This window comes from Coregonus lavaretus (assembly GCF_964263955.1).
Source record: "Coregonus lavaretus genome assembly, chromosome: 24".
NCBI classification, from domain to species: domain Eukaryota; kingdom Metazoa; phylum Chordata; class Actinopteri; order Salmoniformes; family Salmonidae; genus Coregonus; species Coregonus lavaretus.
The window spans coordinates 15,152,788-15,166,283 of record NC_140011.1 but is presented as its reverse complement, the minus strand read 5'-3'; the positions used below and the strand labels follow the sequence as shown (position 1 = coordinate 15,166,283).

Here is a 13,496-nt window from a genome sequence, read left to right as displayed (position 1 = left end):
AAACATCCAGACTTTGTAGTCCCAGGAAGGTGAAGGTAGCATCTGTGGAAAGATGGATGAACTGAATGGACTTGATAACTAATCAGTTATTACTTACAATGGTATGATTGTACTTTTATTTGCCTACAAGGCCGCATTATGTCAAGGACCGGAGAATGCAACAGAATCAAACAAATACAGTTCTTGAATGATACCATTTATTACTTGTTTTCTCTAAAAAGATTATAGTACTGTAAATATGTAAAGCTATACAGACATGTTCACACTGATGATGCGCTAGAGTGCTGGTCAGATTCCCACTGTTGTTTTGGCCAATTTGCTTCAACACTCGGTTTGTACAGTAGACTATACTAATATCCTCTTTATACATGATCCCACGTGGTAAAGCAGAAACGGTTATATGTTCAAGTATACACTAACTATTAATGTCCCTGGCTTGATTGTAATGTAATGAGAACGTGTGGCTGTTAAATCCAGTTATAGCAATTGGGAATTTGACCCCCAAACCAGACACAGCACAATGTCACTCAGGCAACTGATAAACATTTTACTACAGTAATTTATCTCAGAAATGGAAAAAAAAAGCACAACATTAAGAAATGAAAAAGACATACCTAAAAGTGAAATATTTTCTCTTTAGGTTCTACTTCATAGAAATCCCCCTTCTGTAAAAGTATGTACTGTCAGTAGTGTGCGGCCTAAGCACCGATAGGTCACAAGAAGTGCAGAAATCATGTGGTACTAGGCCAGTCTGAGAAAGCACTGGATCCAGCCTCCTACTTTCCCAGAGTTCTCTGCTTGTCCTTGGGACTGGAAGACTTGCTCCAATAAGGACACTAGTATCCATGTTGTGTTGACTGCGCCACTTGTCTCCCGAGTGGTGCAGTGGTCTAAGGCACTGCATCGCAGTGCAAGCTGTGCCACTAGAGATCCTGGTTCGAATCCAGGCTCTGTCGTAGCCGGCCGCGACTGGGAGACCCATGGGGCCCACACAATCTCAAGTATGACCTTTGACTCCTGTTGTGAGACACTGATTATGTATGGCCCCCACCGGATTGTCAGATGGAATGCAGATATGACTTGGCTTCAGAATGCCAGAGCCCAGCATTTTTCCCTGGTTAGGAGCTACTCTAGGCCCTATTCATTTAACTACTCACTGCTTGCACCAGCACACTGTTCTTCAAGGAGAAAGTTGTTGCAAATGCCCTGTGTGAGCAGAAGAGCCTAGGTCCGATGCTATAAGGCTGAACGTGCACTGATTGTTGCGCAATAATACAAATAGACTGAGAATTGCACGACTGGGGGAAGAGTGGATGTTTAGCTCTTTTCACAGAGACGTGGAGATTGAGACGGAGGGGGGGTATGTTGGTATAACAGCAGCAAGCATTTGGAATACCAACATCGTGTTACGGTGACACAGGTAGTCTTCTAGAGCTACCAATAGGACAGACTGTCACAAATGTAAAAACTCATGGTCACCGTATGAAGAGAAAAAAAAGTATGCTCTCACTAACTGTAAGTCGCTCTGAATAAGAGCGTCTGCTAAAATGTAAAATGTCATAATTCACATTTGCCATCGAGCAGCTTTAGTGTGACAAAGTGAACTGTCCAAATGTGATACATGTATATACAACTGGATGTATGATGATGACGATGGGGATTGAAAGGAGAATGCCTGTGTGTGTGTTTATGTGTGTGGGAGGATGAATAAAGACCAGGTGGGGGTGTTAGTGACAGTGTTCGGTGATGTCGACAACCACAGCCTTTTTCCAGCTGAATAAGAAATATCCCACCCCGGCCCCCGCTGCCACGGCGATACACAGGTAAGCGTTGTAGGTCATGAAGACCAACATAAGGAAGTAGCTGACCACCACCTGGATGATGTGTAACACTGTCTGCAATAAGTGGGACAGACTCAGCATCCGCTGGCTGCAGGGGAGAGAGAAGGAAACAGGATTATTAAAAGGATTCTTTTCAATCAATTCATTCACAGCACTCTGCAAGTCTGGTGTTAGTGGCTACTTAGACATTTTTTAATTCATGTTATGGCCACAACATTCCCCACAAACAGTAAGGCAGGGCAGCAGGTAGCCTAGTGGTTAGAGCATTTGGCCAGTCTGTGAGGGTGTCTCAGGGAGAGTTGGGATATGTAAAAAACATTTCAGATTCACACATGCGTATTAATACATACTTGAAATTGGACAAATATAAGCACCCACCAAATGTTTATAAAGCTTCAAAATGTCCTACTACAAGTTAATGTGGAGATATTATCCTTTTTTGGCTGCCATGTCTAGAAGTCTCACATTTGGGGTGTAAACTGGAACACTTCACTACAGTACTACTGTGTGTCTGTTTAGTGAGGAGGCCTGTTGCATATTTGGTCTCACTCACCCTACAGTCTTGTGGGTCTCCATAAGCATGGTGCCGTCTGCTCCTGGGACAGGCATGGAGTTATAGCGCACGTTGACCTGGTTCCTCCTCAGCAGGAACTCCCTGCTGATCTTCAGTCCTTCGTAGAGCACAGCCAGCATGAAACAACCAATGCAGGCCCCTGCCATCTCTGAGAGAGGAGACATGGTCGAGATGTTAATTTTGGTTAGATATTCAAATTTGTATTTTTGGGGATAATAATGAACTGTTAATGGCCATGGTCATAAAATACTTTTTGTACTACATTTCAAGTCTTCAAATGCATTCTGGAAACACAAACACACTTACCTCCAGGTGTGTTGATGATCAAACCGGCAAACAGCAGCTCCACGTTTGTGTAGCCAAAGTAGAAGGTCATTTGCTTCAGAAGAGGAATAGAAAACAATAAATAGTATTACACACCTACAGAACCAAGGGTTTTACAGTGATTCAGCTCACACAGCAGAGAAAAATGTCAAGCAGGCCGTTTGAACTACAGTTTAAAACCATTCATCTTAATCAGATTTGCAACTTTGTGAGAGGTGGTAGAAAGTGCAGAGACGGGGTGCCAAGCCTAAATAAATCCCACACTGTAACAGAGAGAAATTAGTGTGTGATTTATTTACGGATGTGGCCTCGGGTTGTTTGGCAAGGCCCACTCACCATCATCATCATTCCCCCTCCTGCACAGTGTCCTATTCCATGCCCTCCTCCATCCCCATGGGAGTCTGTCCCCATGGGAGGAGCCACGGTGCCAGCCATGTTGCCGTTGCCGTGGTCGTGGTGCTCATGGTGCGTGTCCATGTTCATCTGTACTGTAGGACTGCAAGAACCAGGAAATACAGACACAAAATACACATCAGTCATGCACACTTCACACAGACTAATTTGTCCACGACAGGTAGCTTTTGTTGTAGGTATCAAAGGTGTTTCGAAAATTCTTGCTTAGGGCAAACCTGAACGTTGTGAAAATTCTGTGCAACTTCCAACACGCGTTTACTGTGCACACTGAGGCTGTACCTGCTTTAAGTTACAGTTTTAACAGTGGCCAAGTAGGCTACTGTGGCTATTTGATCATAATGTAGGTCTACCAGAGTGGCCTACCATTAAAAACAATGGAGAAAATGCATCCCATAACATTTTAACATGGACATAGCTGTTCTATCATTCAGCCTACAGTAGCAGCCAATGTGGGGTGTTCAATGTAGGCCTACATTCCATGAGACCTTTGAAAACAACATGCAGGGCTTGACATTAACCTGTTGATCCACTTGTCCTTCAGACAAGGTGGTGACTGAAAATGTTGTTGTTTGATGCAAGAAACCACTTTACAAAATAAAAAGCATTATTATTCCCATACAATCAGAAAAATTATGCTACACTCTGCCTATAGAGTACCACAGTAGGAGTCATAATACCAATAAAACCTTGCGGTCAAACAAGGAAATGGTTCTAATAGTTTTTCCACCATTAATTTTATAAACACTTAAAATAAGGGCTGTGTTTCGTGTAGGCTTACCCTGGCGTGACATTTTGATAACCGTGTAAATCTCTCTAGGACAAGGTGATTTTCTATCAACATAGTCGCCTCTATTTACCCCACAAAAATGAAATGCTAATTAGCTGCTAATGTGGCTATCATAAAGAACTACAGATGCCATTATGATCTGGACGAGACTGCCTGATTCGAGGCAAAGGTAAGAATCTCCAGATGAACTATCTAATGTTAGCTAAATTTAGAAATGAATAAATTGGCTACATTTCTTTAAATTTAAAATTCTGTGAACTGTCTTGTGCAAGTTGTAAATTGATAATGCCTGTTAGCAAAGGTGTCAGCTAGAGATGACGTGCAGGAGCTTGCAGAGATTTGTAGTCTTGCATGATTTCTACGTTGATGCTAATTTGCATTTTTGAATCAGCGTAAATAGAGCCGAATATATTGATAAAAGTCACCTTGCCTGAGAGAGATTTACATAGTTATCAAAACGTCACACCAGGGTAAGCCTACACGAAACACAGACCTTATTTTAAGTGTTTCTAAAACCAGACAAAATGAATGGTGGAAAAACGATTGGAACCATTTCCCTGTTTGACCGCTAGGTTTTATGGGTATTATGACACCTCCACTGTGGGGCTCTTGTAGGAAGCAATCACTCCCCTATTGCTGACTACAAATGATCTATAACTGGGCTAATAACTCACTAACTAGCAAAGGATATGAACAAAATGTGCACACGTGGCTACATGCAGCTCTCGCTTTGATCTCAAACAAAGCGCATCTACTCACGACCGCTCATGCTATAAACACAGTCCAGTTCAAAGTAAATGGCACAGATCCATATATGGCAATGGTCTATTTGCATATAGGCCTACTGTAGCTCTGATTGGTTATGCCACACCGGTCTGTGTAGAGTACTGGCTGAGTCCTGCGTGTCAATGCAATAGAATTCTACTCCGATGCGTTCTGCCTACATCAACATCTCTTGCATAGTTAGTTTTGCATACTAAAAGTCTTGCATAGTTCATTTTGTTTCGGTATGTTGCATTGGAAGTGGCTAATATTGCGTTGATTCGATCACAATTGCCACAGTAAAGGGAAGTGTTGATAGTGTTAACAGGGAAAACTCTAGAAAGTTGAGTGAAGTTCAATCTTGTGCTTCTCTCTGTGGGCTGATATTTCTTCTGCCCATGCACGCAGTTTAGAGGGAACATTGCCCCACCCTATTGCCTTAGCAGCATTGTAGGACTCTTGCTTATTATCGTCCAGGAAAAACGCTTAGTGTGCAATTTTCCAGGTGCCTGCACATTGAATCGAATTTAGGTCCTCTCAAACCACATTTTCCAGGTTTATGAGGACACAGGTCCGTGTTTGACTCTGTGAGCTTAAAGAGGGATAAAGTGGGTAATCACTCAGACTTGGAGTAGCCTGGTCCTTGGCTTGGCACCAGATCCTCTCTAATGCGCCTTGGTTAGCACCGATTAAAAAGTTAAGACCGTAATTAAACGAGTCAGTCAAAGTCTCCAAAGTGCCCAGTGTTATTGCTATGGAGAGACAGTGATGGTGTGGTTCAGCTGAGAGGTGTTTTAACCATGAACCCCAACCTACTGTACTGAACCCACTGGTGGAGAATGCTGACTGGGGTCTATTGTAAACGCTGATTGAAACTGTTTTCTTGAGTTTGAGTTTAAGTTTATTTTTACAGGGACAGTGCACATTAATCAACGTTTCAGTAAAAGTGCCGGTTTTAGCCAGCCGGCTAATTTTCAACCGCAGTCCCTGGGCAGGTTATTAAAAACAATTACAATATAGACAATAACAACATAGAACAAGACATAGCATACAGACATAGCAACATAGAACAAGCAAGACGTAGCATACAGACAGAGCAACATAGAACAAAAAGCAGCAAGACAAAATTCATAAAAGCAACAACGTGTTTCCACACCTCACAAGTTACAGACAACAGACATGGAAAGCGGCAACACACAGCTAGGGACCATGTTCACAAATCTGATTGACCTTTAGCCATGTCTTCAAGCATTTTGTGAAAGTGTGATATGTGGTGCAGTTATGTGTGTCTGATGGCAGTGTATTCCAGACATGGGAAGCTCTCACAGAAAAAGCGGATTTACTAAAGGTGCTTTTCCTTAGGGGAACTACACAGTCACCTCTCATGGCAGACCTTGTGGATCTGCTGCCATATGTTTGGGTTTTCTGTTTAACAAAAATACTGAGTGGAGGGGGAGCCAAGCCATTTAGGATCTTGAATACAAGACATGCATCGGTGTATTGCACAAGATTTTCCCAACTCAGGAGCTCATGCTTTCTAAGGATGTGACAGTGATGATGGCTATTGGGCTTCCTATCAAGCAATTTGTGAGCCTGTTTGTAGACAGACTGAATAGGTCTTACTGTTGTACAGCAAGCTTGGGCCCAACTAGCCAAACAGTATGTTAAGTGGGGGAGTATCATAGATTTGAAGTACAGTTTTGCTACCTCTGTAGTCAAACAATTTCGTATAAATCGGAAATTAGCTAGGACATCAAGTACGTGCAAAAGGAAGCACAGTATCCAGACTATAAATGTTTATAGTTCAAGATAACGATTACAGCGTTGCCATTTTGTAATCTAGTTATTGATAATGCAATTACAATGGTTAGGCTAATTATAGTTGCGTTTGTTGGATCTGAAGAGTACACAAATTGAGGAAAGAACAGACACATATTAGGCTACAGCTAGAACCACATGGTCCCAAGAACTGTGAAGCCAGTTTGGACCACTGTGTGCCAAGGCTATTTCATACACAGCTTCAGGTTCATCCAAATCTACTAGACATGTCACCTTAAAAGCACCTTCACTCCCTACTTGAGAGAGAGAGAGAGAGAGCAATCATTCAAAGAGGAAGAATTAGCCACTTGACTCGAGAGCTCCATCAGGACCCTTACTAATCTAATGGCCAATAAATTCCCACTTAATTGACATCAATGTCAATCAATTAGAGAAAAACATGATATACGAAAAGGTCTAGAACACACCAAGGGAGAAACCAATGACATCAGCGGACAAGGAAAAGAGACATCGAGAATCTAAATGAAAAGACACAAAATCATATAATTTAACCTGCTGGTTTCCAGTCAAAACCTCTGTTGCCTCATGTTGTTCTATTCTGCTCTGCTAGACTCAGTTGCTGCCACAGTGAGAAGTTAGCCATTCCCAAAAGTATAACCCTCACCAGAACAAACAGGCAAGACTCAGGTAGACATCAGTGGCGGTGGGTGCAGTTTAAGATTAGGGAGGACGATATATATATATTTTTATGAGCATGACCTTATTTCTATTACAGCATATTGGATGACTGTCATTCATATTACATTCATTTACATTTTAGTAATTTAGCAGACGCTCTTATCCAGAGCGACTTACAGTTAGTGAGTGCATACATTTTTCATACTGGCCTCCCGTGGGAAACGAACCCACAACCCTGGCGTTGCAAACGCCATGCTCTACCAACTGAGCTACACGGGGCCCAGCTCAATGTAATGTTGACAGGTTTGGCTACTACATGATACTCGAATTTGAGTGACGCATTCAATACCGCCTTGCACACTCTTGGCTGCATCTAGCTGATCTGGGGTGTAATCATTAGTCCAAACAGTTGTTTTGCAACTGAAATTCAGATAGGTCCATCCCGTTTCATTTAGTTTGCATCTGTTTAAGAAACAAACGTTTTGCAACAGAATTGGCGGAATGAATACACCCCTGATCACCCGCACACACAGTTCACTTTCATAGCAGCCACATACAGCATAATAACTTTTCTGGTTGTATAATTCCTTCTCGGATCTACGCACTCTCCTCCTCTCACCTTTTCCCTTCGCTTTTGGACTCTCCAAGCCAAACCTTCATATAACCGTGGGTGTCTGAGTGTTTTATGAAATAATACTCCAGTCTGAAATTAAACAACTTAAACCAGGTAGAAATGATAATGAACTCATTATTTTTTTATCACGATTTTCAATATAGAGCGCACTATTGTGAGTTTATCAACATTCTTCATCAAGAAAATGGGCAAAATTCTATTACTGACAATGAAAGAGGTGGGAACGTTGTTCCCTTGTCATATAATTGCTACATGTATCAATATAGTATTAAAAATAGTTTTCCAGATTGTATTTGGCGATTGTTTTTCACGATGTATATTGGTTTGCGACTGAGAAAACCTGGTTCAATTTGGGTCCCGAGGCAAACCCAGTTGAGAACCACTGCTTTAAAGCAAGACAAGAACAGTCTAGAGTCGAGCTACACCCTTGTCTCTCTGAGTTCAGAGAATTTTCATTACAATTGCACTCCACATGAGGTTGTAAAAGCCATTGTGAAATGTTCCTGCAAGTCATGGAATCATAAACCTGTGAACTCAGTGATCTTTAACCAAAGCAAATCCTCACTAAATGGTTTTGTATGTATGTGAGTGGAATTCCTCAGAAACAACACACACAAGTTTAACTCATGAAGTAAGCTACGAAATGTAGGAAGATCGTTACAACAAATGGTGAAAAGGCCTTTGATAAAGTACGACTAGAAATTATATACACTGAACAAAAATAAACGCAACATGTAAAGTGTTGGTCCCATGTTTCCTGAGCTGAAATGAAAAATCCCCAAAATGTTCCATTAGCAGAAAAAGCTTATCTCAAATTTTGTGCACAAATTTGTTTATATCCCTGTTAGTGAGCATTTCTCCTTTGCCAAGATAATCCATCCACCTGACAGGTGTGGTATATCAAGAAGCTGATTAAACAGCATGATCATTACACAGGTGCACCTTGTGCTGTGGACAATAAAAGGCCACTTTAAAATGTGCAGTATTGTCACACAACACAATGCCAATGAGGGAGCATGCAATTGGCACGCTGACTGCAGGAATGTCCACCAGAGCTGTTGCCAGAGAATTGAATGTTTATTTCTCTACCATAAGCTGCCTCCAACCTCGTTTTAGAGAATTTGGCAGTACGTCCAACCAGCCTCACAACTGCAGACCACGTGTAACCACGCCAGCGCAGGACGTCCACACCCGGCTTCTTCACCTGTGGGATCGTCTGGGGGGGGGGGGGCCTAATTTATTTATTTAAATTTACTGATTTCTTATATGAACTGTAACTGAAATCTTTGAAATTGTTGCATGTTGCATTTATATTTTTGTTCAGTATATAAATGCATGGACTATTTTAATTTTGGAGAATCTCTTATACAATGAGTTAAAGTGATGTATAGTAACCCCAGGTGTAAATGATGGCTACTTCTCAGAAAGTATTAAACTGTCAAGAGGAGTAAAACAAGGTTGTCCACTATTGGCATATGTATTTATTATGGCCATAGAAATGTTAGCTATTAAAATCAGATTCAACAGTAAAAACAAAGGTGTCATTGTACGCTGAAGACTCATGTTTTCTTTTAAATCTGCAATATCGATCCCTGCACTGCCTCATAGAGGATCTAGATAACTTCTCTAACCTCTCTGGATTACAACCAAACTATGATTAGTGTCCCATATTATGTATTGGATCGCTAAAAAAATAAAATGTTTACATTATTGTGTCGTTTACCAATAAAATGGTATGACAGTGAAGTGGACATACTCTGTGTTCATATCCCGAAAAAAATAAATGATCTCAATACAATATATTTTAATAGAAAGTTAGCAAAAATAGATAACATCTTGCTACCATGGAAAGGTAAATACTTGTCTATTTGTGGAAAATTCCCCCTGATAAATTTTTTAGTCATATCCCAGTTTACCTATTTACTGATGGCCCTGCCTACACCAAACAACTTGTTTTTTAAAATTATATGAGCAAAAAAGATGCCACTTTATTTGGAATGGCAAGCAAGACAAAATTAAACGGGTCTATTTATATAATGAATATGAATTCTGAGGACTAAAATTATGAAATATTAAAACATTGGACCTCTCACTAAAGGCTTCAGTCATACAAAAGTTATACTTATATCCGAACTGGTTCTCCAGTAGATTAGGAAGAATGTCTCACCCTATGTTCAAAAATGGCCTTTTCCCATTTATTCAGACTACAACCTCTCACTTTCAGTTATTTGAAAATTAAATAATATCCAAAATATCACTATTTTTAAAACAAGCTGGTTATTTTTGGAGAAAAAACGTTTAAAAGGGTATAATCTTTGTTTATGATATAATAAATAGGACTGGGGGCGTTGTCACACATGGAGCTAAAAAATATATATGGAAATGTCTGCTCTATCCAAAATTACAACCAACTGATTGCAGCATTACCGCAAAAATGGAGGAGGCAAGCCCTCCCGAGTGGCGCAGTGATCTAAGGCACTGCATCGCAGTGCTAGCTGTGCCACTAGAGATCCTGGTTCGAATCCAGGCTCTGTCGTAGCCGGCCGCGACCGGGAGACCCATGGGGCGGGGCACAATTGGTCCAGGGTAGGGGAGGGAATGGCCGGCAGGGATGTAGCTCAGTTGGTAGAACATGGCGTTTGCAACGCCAGGGTTGTGGGTTCGATTCCCACGGGGGGCCAGTATGAAAAATTAAAAAAATAATGTATGCACTCACTAACTGTAAGTCGCTCTGGATAAGAGCGTCTGCTAAATGACTAAAATGTAAATGTAATAAAAGACCACAATTGGGTTGATACAAAAAAGTATACCAGTTCTGTGTTGGGAAGGGATTTTTGATCCTTGATGAAAACCTGCTCAGGACCTCAGACTGGGGCGAAGGTTCACCTTCCAACAGGACAACGACCCTAAACACACAGCCAAGACAACGCAGGAGTGGCTTCGGGAAAAGTATCTGAATGTCCTTGAGTGGCCCAGACAGAGGCTACATCTGAAAATAGCTGTGCAGCGACGCTCCCCATCCAACCTGACAGAGCTTGAGAGGATCTGCAGAGAAGAATGGGAGAAACTCCCCAAATACAGGTGTGCCAAGCTTGTAGAGTCATACCTAAGACGACTCAAGGCTGTAATCGCTGCCACAGATGCTTCAACAAAGTACTGAGTAAAGGGTCTGAATACTTATGTAAATGTAATATTTCCGTTTTTTATTTTTTATAAATTTGCACAAATTTCTAAAAACCTGTTTTTGCTTTGTCATTATGGGGTATTGTGTGTAGATTGATGAGGAAAAAAAACAATTTAATCAATTTTAGAATAAGGCTTTAACATAACAAGATGTGAAAAAAGTCAAGGGGTCTGAATACTTTCCGAATGCACTGTATGTAGCTTGTTTTAGGTTGCAGGTTCAGGAATGGCTGAAAATCACAATATTTACTTAAATCTATCTTTGCAAATAGCACTGCTGGGTGACTTGAAAAGCCATGGTCAGTCTATCAATAATATAATAGTACTTTTAGTAAAGATGTTCATCTTTCATTTAGAATCTGTGGAAACTATGAGAATAGAAAGGTCAAGACTGGATGTTTTTAGAGATAGATGGGTGGCTGAAGGGTGGGATAAAAAAATTCAATAAAGATATAACTAATGTAAAATGTACCATATCCATAAAATGTATATAGTATGTATAAGCTGGAAGTAGAAGCCTAAGTATAGTTGTCCATTAGTTTACTCCAATTAGGGGAGGGGAGGTAGGGTTAGGGGAAAATAAAGGAAAATATATTTATTTATAAAATAATATTTTTGGGGATTGGAAATGATGCAAACAATTACATTGATAGAACCCACAATATATCTGCAATTTTAAAGCTGATCTAGCCCCTTAAATAAAAAAAACAATGGTGATCATCATGTAGATATGACTCACACTAGAAACGACTGCTCTCAAAGTACTGTGGATAATAGCCTAAATTAACCCTGCATATATTAGCTTCCTCAGTTGAGCTATACATAGAAACAGTCCATGCTTTCCTTCCAGAACAGTCAAAGACTGTTTGGAGCATGTGGAAGTAAAAACAGCTGAAATACATTTCATACAAGGAAAATGTATAATATTAAATGGTAGCCTAAACATTCTTGTTTCGATAATTTATATGAAATAGTTTTATTCCAGATAAAATCTCACATTTTAAAACTTACCCAAATGTCTCACCACGCCTCTGTTACAGCCAAATCAATGACAAGATACTTGTCAATACGTGTGTGTTCATGCAACCTATCAATGCGTACAGGTGTGTAGTCTGATCCTGAGTGTGCTCTCCTGCTCGAGTCAGGGAGAGAGTGAAAGTGTGTCAGAGTGGGAATGTGAATGTGTGTTGTGCACAAAGTTGCTCTCTCATGACTACCCTCCTCATGTGACCTTTCATCTGCCTCTCATTTCCTCTAATCCAGCCAATCACATGGGTTTGTCACCCTCCCCCCCAGGAAAATAGTCATTACAAAAAGCAAATAAAGCGCTGGACAAAACATACATTAGCTGATGAAATAATGGGATGTCCACTCACTTATTTGTTTGGTAAAACCCACATCAGCTAGCCTATAGTGTAACACAAGAAAAAATGTCTGATCAAATTAATTGATCATAAACTGAATGCCAACAAATAATGGCATTTCCTGTGCTTGGGTCCATGTACAGGGAATTGTTAATCATTAGACTTTATGGTGCCCAAACTCTGAGACAAAGATAAAGGATAATGGATACACTGCAGCGTGCTGTGAATAATAAAATGCCTTTAGAAAGTATTCACACCCCTTGACCTTTTCCAGATTTTGTTGCGTTACAAAGTGGGATTAAAATTGATTTAATTGTTATTTTTGGTTTAACGATCTACATAAAATACTCTGTAATGTCAAAGTGGAATAAAAATGCAAGGCATTGAAAAACCTCCATAGTCTTTGTGATTGAATCTGTGCTAGAAATTCACTACTCGATTGAGGGACCTTACAGATAATTGTATATGTGGGAGATGGGGTAGTCATTCAAAAATCTCGTGTAGTGACACAAAATCTCAACTTTAAGCAATGTAACAACAAAATGTGGAAAAAGGGGTGTGAATTGTTTCTGAAGGCACCGTACATGTAATGTACTTGCACCTTTAGTCTAAAATGAGTTCTAGTGTGACTGTGTTGGAACAGTCTGACCTCCAGCTTTGTGGAACATGAGGTGAAAGTGCATGCCATGTCAAGGCTGACGTAGGCCTATTATATGAAAGCCAAAGGTGCTGATAAAACTGCCTCATAATAATCCTCACCAAAGATTAAAAGTGACCGAAGCAATGATGAAATGTGCAGTAAATAGCACAGAGTACAAAATTATGGAACAGAAAATAGCATCAACAACCACTGACCAACAAAACATTCCATGATTGTGCAACTCAAACATTGTGATTAGAGGTCAGAGGTGATGATTACTCAGTGAAGCCTACTATTTACTCAACAGTTTGTGTGTGTGTGTGTGTGTGTGTGTGTGTACTGTAGCTTTGTTTAGAGAGCGATATTAACTTTCTTCAGCTCTTGCCTTTAGTAAAAGCTGCATCCTCAAGTTCAGCACCTTGATGGAGCAAAGATAAGCTGAGTAGAGAAGACAATGTTCAAAGCCATTTTCTGCCTGCGTCTGTCAATGTGGCAACATGCCATTTGGAAAGGCCT

General features: G+C 40.4%; 1 protein-coding gene across 1 annotated transcript; it reads right to left on the bottom strand.

The window, feature by feature from the left end:
- Nucleotides 1-102: 102 nt before the first annotated feature.
- Nucleotides 103-12,076, bottom strand: LOC311099477 (high affinity copper uptake protein 1-like). Its single transcript, XM_084140170.1, has 5 exons — nucleotides 11,988-12,076; nucleotides 3,076-3,235; nucleotides 2,722-2,794; nucleotides 2,395-2,563; nucleotides 103-1,929 (listed from the first exon to the last, which is right to left on the bottom strand). Exons 2-5 carry the CDS (start codon nucleotides 3,220-3,222, stop codon nucleotides 1,728-1,730), a joined length of 591 nt encoding a protein of 196 aa, XP_083996296.1. The 5' UTR covers nucleotides 3,223-3,235; nucleotides 11,988-12,076; the 3' UTR covers nucleotides 103-1,727.
- Between the last annotated feature and the right edge of the window lie 1,420 nt (nucleotides 12,077-13,496).

Excerpts from the sequence above, each read along its gene's own strand:
- LOC311099477 (XM_084140170.1), bottom strand. The coding sequence starts at position 3,222 with ATGAACATGGACACGCACCATGAGCACCACGACCACGGCAACGGCAAC. Across the intron at positions 2,795-3,075 it reads GAGGGGGAATGATGATGATG|CAAATGACCTTCTACTTTGG; the intron begins GTGAGTGGGCCT and ends CCTCTTCTGAAG. Across the intron at positions 2,564-2,721 it reads GATCATCAACACACCTGGAG|AGATGGCAGGGGCCTGCATT; the intron begins GTAAGTGTGTTT and ends CTCCTCTCTCAG.